The 21,950-nt window shown below is 54.5% G+C and overlaps 5 protein-coding genes across 5 annotated transcripts; 1 reads left to right on the top strand and 4 right to left on the bottom strand.

Moving 5' to 3' along the window:
• Positions 1–12: 12 nt before the first annotated feature.
• On the bottom strand, positions 13–1,887 carry MRS44_010460 (uncharacterized protein; the record flags this gene model as incomplete). Its single annotated transcript, XM_046284591.2, has 3 exons — positions 13–356; positions 418–1,127; positions 1,214–1,887. 3 exons carry the CDS (start codon positions 1,885–1,887, stop codon positions 13–15), a joined length of 1,728 nt encoding a protein of 575 aa, XP_046128512.2.
• Positions 1,888–4,782: 2,895 nt separating this feature from the next.
• MRS44_010459 (uncharacterized protein) lies at positions 4,783–10,651 on the top strand (the record flags this gene model as incomplete). The annotated part of the gene is made up of 2 exons (XM_046284593.2): positions 4,783–5,211; positions 5,276–10,651. 2 exons carry the CDS (start codon positions 4,783–4,785, stop codon positions 10,649–10,651), a joined length of 5,805 nt encoding a protein of 1,934 aa, XP_046128513.2.
• Positions 10,652–11,797: 1,146 nt separating this feature from the next.
• MRS44_010458 (uncharacterized protein) lies at positions 11,798–12,094 on the bottom strand (the record flags this gene model as incomplete). The annotated part of the gene is made up of 1 exon (XM_065620127.1): positions 11,798–12,094. The coding sequence occupies one exon, from the start codon at positions 12,092–12,094 to the stop codon at positions 11,798–11,800; it is 297 nt and encodes a 98-aa protein (XP_065476316.1).
• Positions 12,095–12,197: 103 nt separating this feature from the next.
• MRS44_010457 (uncharacterized protein) lies at positions 12,198–13,166 on the bottom strand (the record flags this gene model as incomplete). The annotated part of the gene is made up of 1 exon (XM_046277182.2): positions 12,198–13,166. One exon carries the CDS (start codon positions 13,164–13,166, stop codon positions 12,198–12,200), a length of 969 nt encoding a protein of 322 aa, XP_046128514.2.
• A 3,765-nt stretch (positions 13,167–16,931) lies between these two features.
• Positions 16,932–20,808, bottom strand: MRS44_010456 (uncharacterized protein; the record flags this gene model as incomplete). The annotated part of the gene is made up of 4 exons (XM_065620126.1): positions 16,932–17,177; positions 17,225–18,319; positions 18,392–20,149; positions 20,200–20,808. 4 exons carry the CDS (start codon positions 20,806–20,808, stop codon positions 16,932–16,934), a joined length of 3,708 nt encoding a protein of 1,235 aa, XP_065476315.1.
• Positions 20,809–21,950: the final 1,142 nt, after the last annotated feature.

The following is a 21,950-nucleotide window of genomic DNA, read 5'->3' as shown; positions in this document are numbered from 1 at the left end:
TCTATCAAACATCTACAACTTGGAGGTATTCGCTTGCTTTCGCAGAAGCTCGTCACCGAGCTTCGCCATCTCGAACTTGCGCACCTTGCCGCTGCCAGTCAAAGGCACCGTCGCTGGAACGTCGTCGTGGCCCAGCCAAAAGACGTGGGCCGGCGACTTGTGGCCACCAAGTCTCTTGCGGCACCAGTCACGGAGCTCCTCAAACGTGGGCTTTTGGTGACCCTCAGCCAGTTCGACGAAAGCGCCCACAACCTCGCCATAGTGCTTGTTCTTGAGGCCAACCACGATAGCCCGCGAGATGTTGGGATGGGCCATGAGGCGCTCCTCGATCTCAAGTGGGTAGATGTTCTCTCCACCTGGACGCTGGTGTTAGATGGACATCTTTCATCAGGTACGTGAGAGAGAATTGGAGCTTACCTCGAATGATAATATCCTTGAAGCGGCCGGTGATGGAACAATATCCTGCCTCATCAAATACTGCCTCGTCACCAGTGTGCAGCCACAACACGCCTGAAGCATCCCGCATCATAGTCTCGTTGGTCTTCTCCGAGTTGTTCCAGTATCCAGCCTGAAGCTGGTAACCACCAATGCACAATTCGCCTCGGCTGCCGAGGGGCACAATGTTGCCGTCACGGTCAACAATCTTGGCCTTAGCATGAGGCATCAATGTTCCGACAGTGGTCAGTCGCTTGTCGATGGAATCATCAGTGAAGGCATTGAAGCAAGTTGGAGAAGCCTCGGTCAGGCCATAACTGCTGGTGAACTCGGTCATGCCAAAACGGTTGACAAGAAGTTCCATGAGGTAACGCGGCACAGGAGCACCAGCGATGATGCCAGTGCGCAGGTTATCGCAATTGAAGTTCTCTGGCCACTTGGCCTGGAACAGCGAGTCGAACATGGCAGGGACACCATGAACAGCGGTGCATTTTTCGTCAGAGATCGCCTGAAGAGTCGCTTGAATATCAAAGACCTCAGCAGGATAGACAATCTTGCCACCATGCGTGACAACGGCCAGGAGACCGAGCACCAGGCCAAAGCAATGGAAGAGGGGAGGTGGGCAGCACAGGACATCGACCGAGCTCAGTCGCATACGGTCGCCGATGAAGCGCGAATTGTTCACCAAGTTACTATCAACGTATTAGCCGGGATCCCGCATATGCCTGTCTATGTGCGAGTGACAAGGTTATTCGGGTTGAGGTTGTTTTCCACTTACTGGTGAGTGAGCATGGCAGCTTTGGGTAGTCCCGTTGTTCCGCTTGTGAACTGAAGGTTGACCACTTGATGGGGCAGCACCTTGCTCATGGCGCGATAGAGCCTTTGGTGGTTTTGTCGGCGACCAGCACTTACGAGCTCGTCGTAGGTCTGGTACTTGCCCGACTCATCCCCTCTCAGCATTACGACCTTGGGGGATGTTTTCTTATTTTCGAGCTGCTGGAGCAGCTGTGTCTGATCGAGGCGACCGATGCGTGGTGTTGTGAAAAGGATCTTGCTGTCGGAGAACTTAAGGCCATACATCGCTTCGGTCGGGGTATAGGTGTTGTTGAGAATGACGAGGATTGCGCCGATCTTGGCTACGGCAAAGAAGACAGCTGCGTATTGCTCGCAGTTGCCAGCCATGATGGCGACTCGGTCGCCAACTCCAATGCCCATGTCTAGCAAGGCCTGCGACAAAGATGAGCTTTGCTGGTTGAGCTCATTGTATGTCCAACGGGCGCCCGTCCACGGGATGACCAGACATTCCTGGTTGCCATGCTGATAGGTTTGCAGTTCGAGAAGCTCGCCAAGTGTCAGGTCGACGAGAGGAGGGTCGACAGGGCCTTCAAGCACAGAAAGTTTCTGCGTTGGCTGCGTGGGCTCGGGATGGATATCTGCGGTAACAGTTGTCATGATGGCGGCGGTACAAGAAAAATCGACAATGGCTTCAAAACACAGATTCAAGACTTGGGATGTTTTGCGCAAGTCAGATCGTTCATGGGACTTGTTCGCAAAATAACATTCGCCAGCAGGCTACAGAAGAACCGAAACTCCAGAAAAACGCCAGCGAACGCCGACAAAGGGCTCTCCCACGCAATTATGCATGCCCCAAATTGAACAGCCGCTATCCAACGCTTGCGCATCCGTCTTATCCCGTCCTACCAGCCATCGCCAGCCGGCCCCACTGCGAATGCCGCTCTCCGTCCAGCTCCATGCTTCTGGGACGAGGTGGACGCCAATTACGGAGTCGAAAGCGCACATATTTAAGAGCGAGCCGAACGATGTGGGATTCCTGCACCGCGCCGGTGCGGCAATTACCTCAAGGATCTGCTGGTGCAGCAGGGACGGAGGCCGGTCAGACGCCATCACCAGTAGCATCATCCCGCACCATGGTCCGTTGCAACTCGACCCTGGCTCTCTTGGGGCTGAGAATGCTTGCCCGCCTGCTCAACCTGGTCTTGAGTTCATCTGAGTTCTCATCTCCATCTGCCTACTCCGAGGATACGGTGCAGCGTGGCTTGTGGTAACTACCGGTAGCTCCATCTCCGACGGAGTAGATATCCACACATCCATCCCACGCTTGTTTTGTCCCTGGTTCTCATCTTGCATTGTCCTGGCCCATCCCGTCATCGATACCATACCCCATCCGTACTCGTTATGACCATTCCTCCTTGCCCCCATCGGCCCCGGCTTCCTCTCGAGGTTTGAGCCGTCTCAAGGCCAACTTTTTTAGCGGCTTTTTCTGGCGGCAAGTATCTAATCTGATGATCAGATAAGATGAGTCTCTGCACGTTTAACCGAGGCGTTGTTTACTACGCCCACGCCCCGGGCCGACGTCGGCAGGAAAATTTTATCTGATCAACACTAGGCCGTGAATTGGAGGTACATCCGCCAGACATCCCACTCTCCTTTCCACCTTGACCTCCACGGACTCCCACTCTCTCGTTAGGTACACGTCGGAGTCTGCAGACCATCCCTCCTGATGGAAGAGGAAGGCCATTCTTCAAACTCAGCAAGGCAGAGACGCTCTGGCCTCTTTCGGTGGCAAGCCGCCGGCGTGCTGCAGGTGAGTGAAGCAGGGATGATGGCTTCCTCGGCCAGCCCTTGAGGTCGCATCATGACCTCCATCCAAGACTTCGACAAATTTCCGCTTCGGACTTGGGTTCCAGCGATGCCGCTCGTGTCCAAACCTCGGCCGGAAATACCGTATCCCACACGTGTGAGCAGACCCGTTCGTCTCGCTTTCACTTGGCCAAATTGGAATAGAGGACAAGACCTATCAGGTTACATCGCCTTGGGCCGGTTCAATGGAGAACAGCTTGACCGTGGGCGAGTGTGGGTTCAGCGTGGGTAGGGTACAAACCGACTACTCCGTAGCCACTCACAAGTGGATGGGATCGCTCAGTGTTGATTGCTGAAAGCTCAGCAAAGACCGGTCAGTGGACAGTGTCAGATATACGATGATCCGATTTCAGCCTTGGGTATGCTGTCTATTCCCGAGAGTTTGGGCCATCATCAGCTGTTATGCTTCAATATCTTGAGTATTGGGCAAACAGCAACCACCACAACGACAAGGTCTCGGGCTACAACACTGCATAGATCGGGCGGTACTGGCGGCCTCAGGAACTAAAGTGCTGAAGGACTGTCAACGGTCAGGCGTCACAAGGGGAGCGCCCACCATGGAAGTACATGATGGCTTGTCAGCCCCAAAGCTTGTTCATCCATGGAAGGTGGATGAATATGGCCACAACTATACAGGCCGGCCTCGCCTCTTACCCTTCGAATGCAGAAAAAGGTGCATTGCCAGGGGTTATCCCCGGGTTAGCGCTGGCCTCATGGCGAGACCCCGGTGAAGAGAGGGTGGGGGGTGGTGCACCAAAAGAGTAGTTCACGGTCCGTCATGACGAGACTGGCGACAGCATAGGACAGGTCCAGACAGTGATAAGCACATCGAGCTTTGATGGAAGATTCGGGGCCCCGCAAGCAGAGTTGCTTCTGATGTCTATCACTACCTACCACATGGCATGGCCTCTATTTGACACTTTGAGAGGCTTCTCCATCCATGCGCATCGCGTGTTCCTGAGCTATCCGGCTCCATGTGGGCTCACGCGCTTAAAGTTAAGTGCGACCAACCCAACACCTGAGACTGAGCCTTATGAGCCTCAGCTCGAGAATCGGTTGGTCCCTCCGCTTGTCATGACCCTGGCAAAGCTTCAGATCTGTTCCGTGCTTCTTCCCCATTCAGCTGTTCGTGTAGAGAGCCAAGCATGACCCCACTCCAGCTGGACAAAGTGGCCTTGGGTCCGCTAGCGAATCTGATGATCCTATTGACAACCTCCATCTGATGCGAGCCCAGTCCGCATCGATTCAGTCACTGCTCCGTGGCTCCTCGGATTCCGCAGCAGGGGCAATGGAAGTGTTGGTGTTGCCGAGGAGTGGATGGAACCATTGTCTGGGCCAAAGTCGCCAAGATGCGGTCTATGCGGTGGTAGTATGGCTCCCATCGAGCCCGAAAGAGGCAAACTCGTCCAAGGGTGTTCATGAAGGCCGTTTTCACAAGCCAAGCTGGCCGGGGTTTCTTTCCGCGGCGGTCACGCCCTCGGGCAGCCGACCCGGCGAGGAAGTGTTGAACGGCGCATTCTTAATCATAGACAGGTCTTGATGGAGGTTGTTGATTTGCCGAGACTCTTGAGTTGGCAGTCTTCTGTTGTTCTTGTTCTATAACCGCTCACTCTCTCCTTTATATCACTCTCCTACTATCCTTCGAATACCCCTATAATTGATATTACCCCTTACGAGACAATCATAATGCATATTATCGACGGCGGCGGCGGTGGCGGATCAGCCATTTCGATCGATTCCCGCGAGAAATCTCGCATCTTTCCAGGCGTCCCTGTTATCAAGACCCTTCCCCTTGGGTCAACACGGGATCCTGCGACATTTCAAGACGAGCTCCTGCTTGCATGGACACTGGCATGTTCCCCCAAGCTAGAAGAGCTCCCTGGGAGCTATGATTGGGGATACATCCTCCCTGATGGCAGCGTCCAACGGCAGTCGTTCCGCATCGACAACTCGACCTTTGAGGCCGAGAGGACAACTTCACAAGCTCTTGAGGGCATCAAGAAGCACGAAGCTTTGTCAGAAGCGCCATGCTCACCCTCATCAGGAGCAAAGCTATTCTTTGGACAACTTCCCTACTCTCTCAAGACGGACAGGGATTCGAAGGGAGACGAGGATGTAAGTGCCGATATTAAACTGACACATGATGGCTTGTGTGTCACCCCGCTGACATGATATTCAGTCTCTATATCTTGAGGTCTCCGTCACCGACCAGTCGTTGGAGATCTCCGGACGACACTCTACCTGGAGCGGATCGAGCGATGTCGACCAAGAGGTCAGCAACTTCATCTACGTTCTCAAGAACGTCCTTGAACACCCGGACCGGCGGCTGGGAGACCTACTCGGAGCTACAGCCAAGGACCTTGACCAACTGTGGCAATGGAACCAAGAGGTGCCGCCCCTGATTGAGCGATGCGTCCATGACATGATTTCCGATGTCGCCCGCGACCAGCCAGACGCCATTGCTGTACAGTCTTGGGACGGAAGCCTTACATACAGGGAGCTTGATGACTTGGCAACGCGCCTTGCACGCCACCTCCGATCCCGGGGAGTCGAGATCGGGACTCGGATACCACTTTGCTTCGAGAAGTCCAGGTGGGCCATCGTCGGACTGCTAGGGGTGATGAAGGCTGGCGGCACCTTTTCCCTCACCGACCCCAGCCAGCCTGAGGCTCGGTTAAGGACCATCGTCGAGCAAACTGGCGCCGAACTGGTCATCACCTCGGTGGCCCAGAGCCAACTTGGCCAGAGGATCGTCAATGGCGGCCAAGTCATTGCTGTCTCCGCCGACTTCTTTGATGCCATCCCCGAGGCTTCTGACGAGCCCCTGCCCCAAGTGCCTGCCTCGTCGCCCATGTATGTAATCTTCACTTCAGGCAGCACAGGAAAGCCAAAGGGAGTTGTCATCTCCCATGAGAACTACACCAGCGGTGCCATCGAACGAGCCCGGCAGGTGGGCTACAACTCTACTTCTCGATGTTTCGACTTTCCGTCGTACGCTTTCGACGTTAGCATCGACTGTATGCTCTGCACCCTGTTCAGTGGTGGACGTGTCTGCGTTCCGTCTGATGAGGCCAGGATGAATGATCTCAGCGGTGCTATCCGAGAGAGCAAGGCCAACATGGTCCATATGACACCGTCAGTGGCTCGTGTGCTAGACCCCGACATTATCCCTGCGCTTGATGTCCTGGGACTTGGCGGAGAAGCTGTCGGAGCCAGTGATGCGGCTGAATGGAGCAAGCACGTCCAGCTCGTCATCGCCTATGGTCCATCTGAATGTACTGTCGGCTGCACGATCAACAATACCCTTCATATCTCGACCGGCATCGGAAAGGCTGTTGGTGGAGTGTCGTGGATCGTTGATCCCGATGACCACAACCGCCTTACCCCAGTTGGGAGTGTGGGCGAGTTGATTATGGAGGGCCCTGTCGTTGGCATTGGATATCTCGGCGAGCCCGAGAAGACGGCAGAGGTGTTCATCGAGGATCCTACATGGCTTTTGGCAGGTCACGGCGATGTACCCGGCCGCCACGGACGACTGTACAAGACCGGTGACTTGGTCCGATATGATCCCAAGAACCCTGGAGCCATCGAGTTCGTCGGCCGAAAGGACCAACAGGTTAAACTCCGTGGTCAGCGTGTCGAGCTCGCCGAAGTTGAGCATCACATCCGGGAGTGTCTGCCTCCCCGAGTCAAGATCGCTGCTGAGGTTATCAAGCCCGAGAACGGCGCACCAACATTGGTGGCCTTCCTTGTTGAACCCAACCAGGCCCAGTCTGATGCTTCAGGCAGTCTTTTCACAGAACCTTCAGAGGAGCTCAGCGCCGCCCTTTCTCACATAGACTCAGCTTTGGGTGCCAAGGTTCCTCGATACATGGTTCCTGCTGCCTTTATCACTCTGCAGTATATGCCATCGCTGGTGTCTGGCAAGACAGACCGCAAGAAGCTCAGGGAGGTTGGAAACTCGATTCCCCTAGAAAAGTTTGGCAGCCTACAGTCTGGTGATGGACAGGAGGACGAGCCTGAGACCGAGGCAGAGAAGAACCTGCAGAGGGCCTGGAACAAGGTGCTTGGCGCCGAAGTCAAGGTTTACAAGCAGAGCAACTTCTTTGGCGTGGGCGGAGACTCGCTCCGTGCCATGAGGCTTGTTGCTGCGGCTCGTGAAGAGGGACTCGGTCTGACGGTTGCTGAGATCTTCTCCAACACGACCTTTAGTGACATGGCTGAGAAGGCTGTCGAGATTGCCGAGACCTCTGAGGAGGAGAGGGAAATTGCCCCGTTCTCGCTCCTTGACCAAGATTGGGATATCAATGAGGCCCGAGCCGAGGCAGCTACTCTTTGCGGTATCGAGGAGGACCTTGTAGAGGACGTTTACCCCTGTACGCCCCTTCAAGAGGCGCTTATGGCTCTCTCAGCTAAGGTCAAGGAGGCCTACGTCGCTCAGAGAGTGGTTGAGCTCCCTGATATGGAGACTGCCGAGCGACTTGTCAACGCATTCGACGTTGCTCAGCAGGACTGCTCTATTCTACGGACCAGAATCGTCCAGGCTTCTGGTCGTGGCCTCGTTCAGGTTGTGGTGAAGGGCCATCTTGAGTGGTATTCCGGAACCGATCTGAAGGAGTATCTCATCCGTGATCGAGACGAAGCAATGGATCTGGGTAAGCCTCTTGTTCGATACGCCGTCATTACCAACGCCGAGACTGGTACTGTCGACTTTGTCTTGAGCATGCACCACGCTCTCTACGATGGTTGGGCCATGCCCCTGATCGTTGAACGTATCAACAAGGCCTACGCTGGTGGCTCGATCAGCCGACCTGCCGAGTTCAAACACTTTATCAAGTATCTCAACGGCATGGATAGATCAAGCTCCGAGGTTTTCTGGAGGGAGCGACTGGATGGCGCCAATGGCCCTCAGTTCCCTGCCCTTCCTTGGCCTGGCTACCAGACCGCTGCCGACTCTCTCCTTGAGGTCTATGTGCCTCTTGAGCACCCACCAACCAACTCTACCACAGCCACCGTCATCAGGGCTGCCTGGGCTCTCGTCGTTTCTCAATACATCAACAGCGGCGACGTGGTATTTGGCGAGACACTCACTGGCCGAAATGCCCCTATTGTGGGAGCCGAGGAGATTGAGGGACCCATGATTACTACTGTTCCTGTCCGCGTACAAGTCGACTACGAGGCTCCTGTATCAGAATACCTGCAGGATGTCCAGGAGGGAACAGTCTCTCAGATCCCCCACGAGCACTATGGTCTTCAGCATATCCGCCGTCTTAGCCCTGACGCTCTCGAGGCTTGTGAACTCCGTACTGGCCTTGTCCTTCACCCGAGCACAGCAGGCGATGAGGTTTCTGGCGAAGATCTGCCTGCGGATCGTCTGGTCCCTGCCGGTGACGAGGAGGCTGCTCAAGAAGCGCTCAAGTTCAACACGTATGCTCTCATGCTTGTGTGCTCCATCGACCCCAAGGGCTTCCTCATCATGGCGAGCTTTGACTCCAAGTGTGTGGCGAAGCCTCTAATGGAGCGGATTCTGGATCAGGTCAAGCAAACTGCTCAGATGCTTGCTGAAAAGAGTCAGGCCCGCCTTGGGGAACTGGCCTACCTTACTGAGGACAACTGGAGTGACATCCGTGAGATGGCGAGCGCCTCTGTTGACGATGAAACCCTGAAGGAGTACCCTGACCTTGTGTCTGCTTACATCGTCGACACACATGATGCTAGGCGTATCCTTCCTAAGGGTGCTATGGGCGAGCTTATCATCCGAAGCACTGCTGAACTCGAGTATCCTGCGATCGAGTGGCCTGCTTGGCTAAACACCTTGTATGGCGATGAGACTGCGAACCTCGAAGGCACTCTATACAAGACTGGGAAGCTTGCCAAGTTCAACGCTGCTGGCCATATCGAGTTTATTGATCAAACGGCTAAGACAAATGCTGCCTCCCTCACTCAACGACGACCAGCGAAGCGAGTGTCAGCCACTTCACGCAAGCAGCGCAAGCTCCGGGGCCTCTGGAGCCGTGTCCTTGGACTCCCCGAGGAGGACATTGGCCTGAACGACAACTTCTTCCTTCGTGGAGGCGATTCAATCGCTGCCATGAAGCTCGTATCAGAGGCTCGCCTTGCGGGTGTCAAGTTGACAGTGGTCCAGATCTTCCAGAAGAGGACCCTGTACGATATGGCCAATGCGATGGAAGAGGCCGAGGCTGTCGATCATGAAGTCGTCGAGATTCCTGCCTTTTCACTTCTCGAGACTGAGGACAGGGATGAGTTTGTTGACAAGATTGTTCGTCCTCAACTGGCAAACCCTGACTGGAAGATCGCAAACGTCCTCCCCGCGAGACCCCTTCAGGAAGTTGCTGTCAAGGGCACTATTCAGATCCCTCGATTCTCAACACGTTACGAGCTCATGTACTTTGACTCGGCGGTTGATCGGGCCAAGCTCATGGCCAGCTGTCGAGAGCTCGTCTCGCGCAACGAGATGCTGCGAACTGTGTTTGTCGAGCATGAGGACCAAGGCTACGGTGTCGTCATTGAAAATCTCGAGGCAGAGTTTGTTCACTATGAGATTGACAGCGAAGTCGAGGCTTTTGCCAAGCAGCTCTGTCAGCTTGATGTGTTGACCAAGATGCCTCTCGGATCCGTCTTTGTCAAGTGGTTCCTCGTTGAGGGTGAAGATGACAACGCCTGTCTCATCTTCCGTATCTCACACGCTCAGTACGACGAGATCTGTCTGCCCCTGATCCTCAAGCAGCTTTCGGCACTCTACGAGGACAAGCCTGTCCAAGATACGGTCCCCTTCTCGTCCTACGTCGGACACGTGGTGCGTGAGAACATCCCCAAGGCGGTTGACTACTGGAAAGAGCTACTCGAAGGATCTTCCATTTCGATACTCCGACCAGATGCGCCCGTCGAGAAGAAGAACCACTTTGCCATCCAGAAGACGGTAGACATCTCATCAAGGTCCAAGGACGTGACCGTGGCCACACTACCTACGGCTGCTTGGGCACTATGCCTCGCCCGCCGTCTCTCAACACGAGACGTCACGTTTGGCGAGGTCGTCAGCGGTCGAAACATCGACTTCCCTAACGCTGATCTTGTCATGGGGCCCTGCTGGCAGTATGCCCCCGTGCGCGTCAAGTTCGCCCCCGGCTGGACCGTCTCGGACCTCCTTATCCACGTTCAAGACCAGCACATCGCCTCCTCAGCGCATGAGGGTATTGGTCTCAAGGAGCTTGTCCGTCTCTGTACCGACTGGCCTAAGACGACAGACTGGTTCGACACGGTGGTGCATCAGGATGTCGAGCACGTCGAGACACTCGACTTCCAGGCCACCAGCAGCAGAATGGAGACGGTCTACGTCCACGAAGAACCCCTGCGCGAGTGGAAGATTCAGGCCTTCCCCTCTGGCGATACCCTCACACTCGAGATCGTCACGGTGCAGTCATGGAGCGGCTACGCAGAGGAGCTGCTCGAGGACCTGGCAGGCGTCCTATCATTCCTGGCCAAGGACCCCGAGGCAAGGTTGTTTGAGGACGAGACAGTCCAAGAGGTCGAGTAAACGTGGCAGTTTCTGGCTCTTTTCGTGTTTCAGAAAATGTTTTATGCTTTTATGCCCTGATGCTTCACGTTGCTGGTTTTGATAACTGTCTGTTCCTCGCGTTGCACGCTTTGTTTTTCCCTTTTCCTTTTTTATAATTCTCAAGATTCGTCACGGCCCAGGCCTATTTATTATTACAGTTCCTTCAACTTAAAACGACATAGGAACTTTTTTATTTTTCAATCACATCTTGATAGATCTTGCAGTGGCTCTTGTTAGTCTAGTTCTTCAGCTCAACATGACAACTGTGTTTTCTTATGCAAAAGCCTTCGTTGACGTGTGATTGTGATCGAGACTGGATAAGCTTTTGACGGAAGGACCCGTTACATCTCACATCATGGTGGACGGTCCTTGACACGTCGACCTGCGTCTGTCTTGTCTCATCTGTTGGTCAGCTCTTTAGATCATGCAAGCCACTCAACAGCTTCACATCTTCTATGCATGAATGCATACCTTCAGCTCTGCTGGCGTTGGTCCATATCTGTCATGGAAGCTGGATGGAACAATATCGTTGAGGCATGTGATACCCACGGCATGTTCCGAGTTGAGCATCGATCGGCCCATGACAGACGCCATCGCGAGTCAATTGCATCATCTTCAGGAACGTAAAAAGTCACTGCACCCTCCTCGCGGCATCTACTCTCCGGTGGCACGTGAAAGATAAGACAGAATAGAAAATCAGTGGTATTTGTGTAGACGTAGACATATACTAACAAGACTAAAAAAACAATTCGTCAGCGTTATCGTAATGCTGGCACCACATATCCGTCCATACTCAAATGCTAGGTAAGTTATGTACCGCCTCCGCCTTCTAGGCCCGCCACGTAAGAAGCCAGCTATCGATATCGTGGGTGATTGGGTAGAGACCTCGCGCAGAAACTCCAGGCTCGAAACAATGACCCTGCCGTGGAGAGAAAGTCCCATATGACGACGTAGATAAGGGAAAACACCAGAGAAGCCATCTTCTCTCCAGTATGCCAGAGCCAGAGGCCAAAACAAGAAAAAGTGAAAGAAGGTCCAGATCCAAGCGCCATGCATCAGTCATCAACGATAGTCCTCTTCATGCGATCGTAATCATCAAAAAATCGTGGTGTAGAGTCCAAGCCATCATGTCTCCCTAGGCCTCTCTGCTGGAGCATTATCCGGAGCGCCGATGCCCAGGGCCCGAACCAAACTACGGCGGATGCCCTTTCCAGCCCCGCTCCCCGAGACATCGTCCTTGTCGCGCCCAAGCAGGCCAAAGCTCATGCGACGAGCCATGTTGCTGGAACCATCCTTCTCCTGAGGTGGAGTCGAGGGCTTCTTGGGCTTCTTCTTCTTAACAATTGGGGCCGGGGGAGCCATGGTCGGTCTCGGAGGCCATTCACCGTCGCGCTTCCAGCCTGAGACGCAGGCGCGGAGCATGTCGGAGAGGTTGATAGGGCATGATGGTTGAAGGCTGTGGATGATGACCTTGTCGTAGAGGCTGAGGTAAACGGAGGGAGTAATCGAGGCTCGGAGCGGGTTGTTAGGGGAGAAGAGGCGGCGCAAGTGGCAGCAACACCTCTACTGGATAATTTCGGCTCGACGGAGTCGTCGAAGGGGTGGTATCCTTGGACTGCTGCTTGCGGAGGTCGTCGCTCCTAGCGAGAGAAGAACCATCGGAACCGTCGCTGGTCTGAGGTGGCTGAGTGGAAGCTGTAGAAGAGCTGGGAGGAGATCCCGACATGGAGCGACGGAAAAAGAAGCGGCGGGGAGATCGCGGTGACACAGCGGGAGGTGAGACAGGCTTGGTGCGGATACGGACAGTTCGTGCGCCGGTCCATGCAGTTCGCCGTGCCTCGAAGCAAGCTAGTCCTTCGTTCCATTCCATCTCCTTGCGAACCGCCCTCCGTCGCTTGGCGCGCTTGGCGAGGACTGCAGCCTGAACAGTTGAGCCTACTGTGTTGGGGCTGTCGAAGCGGAACGGGGAGCGCGAAGGCATGGGCTCATCGTCATCGGAAAGATCTGATGTCCACTCCATGCGCGGACGGTAGTGGACGGGGTCTTCCGAAACAGTGCTGTAAGTCGACTCAGCGTCGCTGTTGTCGTCGTCATCATCTGACGACTCAACATCGTCTACTTGGTACCCATCGTCGTCGCGCATCTCATCCTGAATTGGTTTTGTAGGCTCGACTGCATCCAGACTTGTCGGCGGCTGGTGAACTTCTCCAGATGGTTCGGATGTCGTATCTGCGACAGAGATGGAGCCGTTTGCGGGAGGTGGGTCAACCACACGAGAGGGCCACGAGAATTCCCAGTCATTCTTGACCTTGACCTCAAGATATCGCCTGACCGCCTCCTTTTGCTTCACCTTGTCCTTGCTGAGAAGGTCGGCGTGGTCATCGTCACACCAATCTGGGGTAGAGGTGGACAGTGGAGCCGGCATCTGAACCGAGTGGTGCCTGAGCTTAGCGATGGGGGATCGCGGGCTCTTGTAAATGTCGGAGAATATCATGGTGGAAGATGAGTGTGAGTGTGAGTGTGAGTGTGCCTGGGCGTTACAGGCCCTCGAGGCAACCGTAGCCGAGCTTGTTGATGCTTGTCGTGAGGAACGCGACACAGAAGGTGACTCAGAAACCGCTGTTAGACGTGGGATGGTGGTCGGCGTAGCGGCTGCGATAGCGGTAGCGGTAGCGGCAGTTGTCGACGGGGAATGCGGGGGAAGGGAGGCGACTTGGAGGAGAGGATGCACGGTTGTTGGCGTGGGTGGTATGATGCCGGTTTTTGATAATGGTTGTTGCTGATCTTGTTCTTGTTCTTTGTTAGCGACTTAAGCGCCGTGTATTAGAGGGCGTCTTGTTCCCGAGAGTTGTATGTAGAGTTTGAAAGAGACAATGTCCGTGTATAAAAGGCAGACAGAACGGACAGGACAAGAGGGCAGGCAAGGGAATGATCAATGAGTCAACAGGACCAACAGCAGAGGGGAATGGGGTGGTGACTTGTCGTACTGGGGGTGCCCAAAGCTATATATGGGAGGCGGTGGTGGTATCCTTGAGCGGAGGTGGCGTTGCGAGGTCAGGTTAAGGAAAAGCGCGAGAAGGATGCGACAGGGAGTGGGTTAGACTGTTGGCAGCTAGAGCAGAAGCTGAGTGGCTTTTGACTTGGCCATAAACAAGTGGTTCTTCGCCTAGTCTGTTGACCTTGTCTCCTCATATGACAAGTGACGTCGACTTGTAACGCGGGGAAGAGGAAGGGGAGGCAGGGAGACAGAGCAGGGTCAGGGAATAAGAGGACGGGCCAGGACAGAAGCTGTCATGAGCCAAAGCCAAGACTACTGGCAATTGGGAACCAAGGGTAGGTACGAGACGGCAGCCGGGTGCAGCAGAGAGCGTTGAAAAAGAGGCAAAAGGTTGGGCTCACTTAAGAAAGGATCAACAGCGGATCCTCATGGACAGCAGCCGATGTGATATGATGTGAGTCTGAGTCTGCTGAGCTGAGACACGCTGGGGAAGCCGAGGAATTCGAGAAGATGGGGGATCAAGACAAGACACAAAAAGACGAGCTAGAACACGGCGAAAGGCGAGACAAGACTTTCAAGAAGGGGAGGAGAGGCTCGTGTGTGCCGTCTTTAATGTAAGGTTTGTACAGAATGCACCTCGGCCGTGATTCAAGGGGGGCCAACAGAAGCTTGGATGCTCATGAGGTCCCTGTCCCTGCGCGCTTCTCCAGTCTCCGGTTTTTGAATCTAGCGGTGATCGACCTTGGGCCGCCTTGACCCTGTCTCTCTGTGCAGGACACGACGAGGAGAAGATGGAGAGGTGGGAAAGGTGAGCTTGTCGACGACGGTGGTGGCCGGGTGGACAGATTATGGAGACGCGTGAGGGTAAAAAACGGGTGGCACCATGGGAGATTTGGGATATGGCCATAATCCAAAGGGGGAACACCAAGAAAAGAAAAGAGAGATCAACAACTCACGGACGGCGACAGTCGCAGTCGCAGCATCGATGGGCGCCTGGTCACGGACGGAGCCGACGACGGCTGAGGCGACAGACGGATTTGGCGTCCGAGGCGGCATGATTGATCGGGAGAGGGCGCCCGAGCTCAAGGTCGAGGATCGCGGGCAGGGGTCCAGAACTTGAACAGAGTCAGAGTGTCGCACGCTGCTGCTGCCGCTGCCGCTGCTGCTTGGTCTGGAACCTGCTGAGCGACTCATTGGAGGTCTGGACGGTGGACGGACCCGTTCGTTCGTTGGCGCCTTGTTGCGTCGGGCGACAGCCGCTGCCTCTGCTTTCTCTTGGCGGCTTGTGACCCAGGTTCACGCCGCAAACCAAGCATTCAACGTCTGTTCCATGAACCGGTTGGGTTTGGCGAAGGGCGGAATTGACTCTTGACGGACAAGACCTAGCAAAACGTCCATCGACGGGCGACGCATGTGCGACTGCGGGCCACAAAATTTTAGCAGCCACTAACGGACCCCGGGCAAGCAAGATGGAACCCACCCTGGAACCTACTTGCGCGACGCCGCCCCAGCCTTGCCTTTGCCTCTGGCGTGTCAGCGAGCGAAGCGTCTGTGTGGTGGTGCGTGGTATTTTTCGGAGCGAGGGCGCGCGGCCGACGAAGCGATGGAGGGAGATGGCGATGATGGATGGATGGTGGTGGTGATTGAGGACAGCGGAGGGGCTAGGTTCAAGGTCCAGGTTTACAGCCCCCAGCTACAGTAGACAAAGCCCTGTAATTGCCCCCCCTGGAGCCGGACCGGAAGTCGATAAACAGCAGCTGCTTCGTGAGGATGACTGTTTCGCCCTCCCCCGACACAATCACCATCTTTGGTAATTCTGTAGATACCTACATCCATTCTATTACAGCAGGTTTTCTTTTAGGTCAGAAGCTACGAGTGGATCTCTTGTCGTGTGACTCTTTTTTTACTCAACTCTCCTCTCGACGTGCCTCAGCGCGAGTGCGGCGCGAATGCAAAGACAGGGGTGGACGAGACTTTTACAGTGGGAACCGCCCAGCCCAGCCCCCCCAGGGATGGAACACACACACGCAAGACACTTCAAAGCCGGGGCGTTCAATTGAGGGCTCTGATTGGCGGGCCACGAGTCAGCCGCTGGTTTACGCCCTGTAGACGCACGGTCAGAGGCGCTGGCTGCATCAGTTTAGCAGCCAATGTCCCAAGTCACATGATGTGTGAATTCCCGTCAAAACTTTTCGTGAATGCCCTCACTGCGGACGTTCCAGTTACACAGAGTGAAACAGAACAGATGGCACGTAACGAATGCGCAGCCAAAACACTCATTTCCCCAGTCTCCACATCTTGTCCAAGACACACTGTCGACAATGACATGGTTGTGCCAAGACATTCATGGGTTCAGGTCCAGAGTGCAAGGCCCCCCTCCCCCTCCTCCACCTCCCTTCAAGTCCACCTTATCCCCGGCAGAGCAAGGCTGCTTGTCGCAAGTGATGGGCCCTGGTTCATTCATGCGTTGTCTTCTCCTTATTTTTCCCTTTCGCTCTTGCCTGTGCTCTTCCTCGCCTCCGCAAGCACAGCCTTGTCTGCCAAGCAAGTAACAACTCTTGATCAGATGGACTTATCATTGACAAAGCCCGCGGAAATCTGCCTCCGTTCGATAAAATGTGACTCTTGTTGTTCGGTAATCAGCTCCATGTGACGACTGACGTAAGGGATACGACGGATACATAGTGTACCATATGTGCGAGGGTCGCCTATCGCGGCTGTCGTCCAGCCTGATTTGATCGTCTCTTGACCGATACATTACTCCATGCCTCGACAAAGCAGGTCAATTCACCGCCGTCTGTGAGCAATCTATGCTGGTGGAGACTATCAGCTGTCAACTATTATCCCGGCCAAGGTCCAGGGTCTTTTCTCTGGCCGTCATCGCTCTATGCCATCATCCTCATTCGAGTTGGTGTTGAGACTTGGTAGTTGGTAGTTGTTTAGCTGTCCAAGGTCTGCCAACACCATAAACTTGATCCGACACTCTATAACCTCACATCACGAGTCGATACATTCTCACATGTAGTCAAGGTCAAGTCACAGGAAGGTAAGGTAGAGTGTCTAGTCATTGCCATTTTGATTCATGTTCGTTATCCTCTGTCCTCATAACCATCACCGTTTTTTATCCATCCTATCCTTGCAACCATCATCACCATTTTTGATCCATCCTATCCTCATCACTATCATCACCATTTTTGTTTCCATCATGTCCTAGTAACCATCACCACTTTGTTTCCATCAATCATCATCCTGGGCCCTCCTTCACCACTGGGGCCAGTTGGCAGCGTTCCAAGGGTCGGCGGGCACGGGCCGGTCGAACATGTCGAGCTGCTCCTCCTGGTCGATGCGCTCACTGAGGAGATTGAACCGCTCCTCTTCCTCCTGCATGCGCTCGCCGTAGACGTCGAACTGCTCCTCATCCTGTTGAGGGACAATAGGCTCGCCCCAGAGGTTGCGAAATTCCTCGTCCTGTTGAGGGTTGGCCTGCTCCTCTTCCTGGTTCATCGTCTGCTGAAGGAACAAGAGTCCTTCCTCGACTGTCTGGTGCGACTGACGATTCTCGTCGAGGGCGGCTTGAATGTGGGCGTGGAGTGATCCGTCAGCGCCGCGCATGAACATGTTGGGGGGAGAGCGAGGTTGTCCCTAGGATCGGACTCAGGCCAGAGAACGGTCTCGGGCTGGGCAATGATCTCAGGCTGAACAATCTCCTGGGCAGACTCAGGCTCAGTAGTAGTCTCGAGCTCAGCAACAGTCTCGGGCTCAGCAACAGTCGTGGGCTCAGCAGTAGGCTTGGGCTCATCGATGCCAGTCTCAAAGTCGAAAGAGATGCCAAGACCGAAGCGGTAGTCAACGTTGCGCAAAGACTCAGCAGGGGCATCAACCATCTCAGTGTCAGAAACCTCAGCAACAAGCTTGGCGATAGCATCGGTAGCAGACTGAGTGACTTGAGTAGACTTAGTGACCTCGGTAGACTGAGGCTTGGTGGTGATGAGAGGGGCGTTGGGCAGGATCAACTGAATGCTGGGCTGAACAGTGGGAACATCAGACTTGTCGGTACGAGCCTTCTTTGCCTTGGTGCGGTCTTCGGCATCGGACTTGCGTTTGTTGTTGGTAATGGTCTTGGTGGGAGTGACCTTGTTGGAAGAGGTCTTGTCAGTGATCTGTGTCTGTTCAATGATCTGAGGCTGTTCAATAGTCTGAGGCTGAGTCTCCTTGGAGACGGTGACGGTGTCATTCTCGTTGTCGGCAATCATGTCGCTCGCGGGAGAAGAAGCAGGGGGGGTGATGGCATCAGTGCCAGATGGGACAATGTGCTGTTGAAAATGCTTGTTCCCAATGAGAACTCCAGCAGCGGCAACGCCGCTCTGCTTTTCCATCTCTGGGAGCACATCCATGGTAAATCGGCATGTATCAACAGCGTTTTCGAGGCTGACACCCTCAGGAAGCTGGAACTGGAAGCCGCAGAACGTACCGAACTCCTGGAGGTTCTTGGTGGTCTTGTGGAAGATGCTGTTCTGGGCATGCTTGGCACCGAGCAGGTATGCCTGATGAGCGATGGTGCGGATGAGTTCCTGAGTGGTCTTGGAACCTTCATCGTGGGAAGAAGCAGCCTTGAGTTGAGGACCGATGTTGTCTCCAGAGACAGGTTGCTAGCCAGTCTCAGAGGTACCCTCAGGCTTGTTGGAAGTGTTAGGCTTGCCTTCAGCGGAAGAGACTCGAACCTCGTGGTCGCTCGACTTGCGGTTGAGGTCGCCGTTCTGAGAAGACTGGCGCTGGGGCTGAGAAGAAGAACCCTCACACTCGACGGTGACAGCAGACTGCTTACCACGCTTCTTCTTGGACACGACAACCTCGGAGGGGATCTTGGTGATGACCCGAGCGGCAGTGGGAACAACCTCAGAGACAGAAGTCTCCTCGAAATCAGAAGCGTCGGCAACGGCAGAAGCATCACCAGAGAGAGAACCATCGTCAGTTGTAGAAGCATCGTCGGTGGCAGAAGCATCATGAACAGCAGAAGCATCCTCGAGGGGAGGGAGGGGAGCGAGACCAGCAGCCTTTCTTCTAGCCTCTTCCTTTTTTCTGGCCTCTTCCATTCGCTTGACAAGGTCAATTCCCTTCTGGGTCAGGAACTCTCCACCGAGTTTTTGAAGCTCGGCGAGATTGTAACCACAGCTGGGCTCACGAACCTCTGTGTCGCGGGCAGGAGGATCCTGGGGCTTGTTGAAGTCAGCCGGATGAGGGACCTTGGGGGCGACGGTCTGCTTAGTAGGAGCAGGAGCAGGAGCAGGAGCCTTAGGAGCGGCGGGCTTCTTGGAAGAAGCACGAGACTTGGGAACAGTAGGCTGCTTGGGGGCCGCGGGTGCATTGCGGGCCGTGGGTGTCTTGGTACGAGTATGTCCAACCTCTTCGATGAACTTCAGGGAAGGAGTCTGCTGGGCAGAGAGTTGCGCAATAGAGAGAAACATGCTCTCGTCCTCCGTGTCGTCTGGCAGACGCGGGCGACCTCGTGGGGCAGGCACAGCTCGCGAGGCTACATCTTTGTGGACAGTAATGAAGCTCTTCTTCCCAATCCGAGGAGGAGTCTGCGGGACAGTCTCCTTCGTAGCCTTCTTGGAAGTCCTCTTGGTAGGAGATGCGGACACCTGGGGGAAGCGAAGAGTTTGCTGCTGGGCCTGGTGAGGAGCAGGCTGGTTCTGGACGAGAGCAGGTTGCTGAGGGGCGATGTGCTGCTGGACAGCAACAAGCTGCTGGGCAGAGACAGGCTGCTGAATAGCGACAGGATGCTGAACCTGCACAGGCGTACGCTGAGCGACAGGCTGGGCCTGCTGGCGGTTGACCTGGGCGACAGGCTGGAGAGCCTGTTGGTTCTGCTGAAGAACCTGCTGCTGCTTGTTCAGGTGAACAGCTTGCTCAGTGTTGACAACGTTCTGCTGAGGGATAGTGAAGTGCTGGCCGACGCGACGAACAGGCTGAACAGAAAGCTGGAGAGGGTGGATAGCCGCCTGAGGAGCAAAGCTCTTCTGGGGCTGGTTGGCCTGCTTCTGCTTGCGCTGTTCGAGCTGAGCGGCAGTGAAGGCAACAATGGGACGGCCACTCTCGTCGTACATCTGCTCAGGCTGAGCGCGCTGAGCGGAATGAGCAACAAGGAAAGGGTCGATGTTGGAAACAGGAGTCTTGGCAACGTTGTGGGTAGCGGGAAGAGGCTGCTGGAACTGGGTTCCATTGCCGTGACCCTTGGGGGTAGAAGCAACGACGTTGACGAAGCCGTTCTTCGCGGGAGTGGGAGTGGGAAGACCGCTGGCAAGGTTGCCAAGGTTGAAAGAAGAAGTGTTACCTGCGACAGCGCTACCAAGAGCAAGAGCCGGGTCGACGACGCCAGAAGTGGCAGAAGTCTTCTCGGCGTTGTTCTTGGAGCCATCGGACTCGAAGTCGTCAAGGTTGAGCATCTTGTTGACCTCATCGTCGTCGAGGTTTGCAAACTGAGACAATGTTAGTGAGATACAAATGTCAGTTCGGGCGTGCGATTTACCTCCTGAGCCGACATGACACCCTTGTGAGAAGCATGGTCGTTGCCGACGGCGGCGAAGTTGATACCAGCAAACTCCTTGTTGAGAACGAAACCGTTGGTAATGTCGAAGTTGTTGGTGGCGGCGAAGCCGTTCATAGGCATGGTGTAGCCGTTCTGGGCCATAAAGTTGTTCATAGGCATGACACGGTTGGTGGTGGGGAATTGGTTGGAGGCAGGGAAACCGTTCGCGAAGTCGTTGTTCGGCTTAGCCTGTTCCTGAAGCTTGTCGGCAGGCTTATCATGGTTGATAGGCTGCTGGATCCAGCGACCCAAGGCATCATTGTAAGCCTGATCGACCTGCGAAAAGCGTTTGTCAGTCGCTGCTTTCATCTCATGTTGTGCTGCTCGGGGAAGGGGGATGAAGGTGATACTCACGCTCTGGCCAGGAAGCTGGGGAATGCCCATGCCAGCGAGGCCGAGATCGTTGTTGGGATCGAACAGGTAGTCCTGGAGAGACATTCCGTTCACGTTGAAGGGAGCCTGCTCGAGACCGCCGAGGAGAGTGTTGGGGTTGAAATCAACGCCGTTGACCAGCTGGTCGACGTCCTCACGAGAAACGCGCTCGGACATGGTGAAAAAGATCTGGTTCGCGTCTGTGTCTAGAAGGAGATATTGGTAGGAAACAAGCGATGTCGCGAGTCTCAAAAGAATGGGTGGATATCGGGTCCGAAGACTGAAGTCGTAGAGAAAGGGAGGTATGCGAAGAGAATGAATTGAGACTGCGCGGCAGCAAGATTCAGAAGCGAAGAGAGGATGAAAAGAAGCTCAACTATCGATGATAGAAAGCGAATAAGGTAAAGCGAAGCAAAGAGCTCGTGTGTGTGATGTGTGCAGAAATGCGGTTGATGCAAAGATCTTGACTCCTGTGTTCTCGCGCTTTTCGCTTCAAAGTAGGATCAGAGTAAACCTCGAGAAGAAGAAAACAAAGGATCCAGCCGTAAAGACGAAGAATATTTGATAGACAGAAGAGAAGTGAATGATCGCAAGGTGTCAGATTGGTTGAATGTGCGCTGCGAAGCTTGGTGTTCAGGAATCTGACGATGGTGGTGAGAGCAGAGAGGAGAGCAGAGGGAAAAAAGTCTTAAGGCAGAAAACCCGGCTGGCCTCGAGGGGTCCGTGTGACTTTCATGCACCTCACTGTGTGTGTCGTTTTCAGATTTTCCTCAGATTTGGTGGAGCGTCCTGGCAGTGTCAAGGAGCCGTCAACACCTGGCGAGGTCGCGAGAACCCGTGCGGCCACGGCGTTTACAGCCAATGGCTCTGCAATCGGTCTCTTGGTGTTTCTCCATGTCTGAAAACGAGTGTTCGGTATGTTTGGACGTTTTCCTTGGTGGTTTGGCATCGTGGTGTTGATTAGGGGGCAAGTTCGTGATGTTGAAGTCTTGGTGTTGAGATTTTTAGATAGGGGCTATATATACTACAGATTTCTACGCATTGAGACTTTCAACAGCACAATGATCAAAAAGATCTCCATTGATTAATTCAATGACTCTGTGTCACTGTCTTCTCGCCTCAATACGATTTCAATTTATGGTGTTGAAAAAAAAATCTGCAACCCATTGTGTGCCTGCTGCACTGTCAGCCAGCCGTCAGAAAATTTTGATATTGACACCCGCCCACGACAAAAGCGGTAGATTAAAATGCACGCACTCAAGTCCATGATGTCATTCCTAATCCATCTGAGGTGCATCTGGGTTTCCTCTGGCCCTGGT

Source organism: Fusarium solani (assembly GCF_023522795.1).
Source record: "Fusarium solani strain SB1 chromosome Unknown bctg00000006, whole genome shotgun sequence".
Taxonomy (NCBI): domain Eukaryota; kingdom Fungi; phylum Ascomycota; class Sordariomycetes; order Hypocreales; family Nectriaceae; genus Fusarium; species Fusarium solani.
This window is presented reverse-complemented; position numbering and strand designations above follow the sequence as displayed.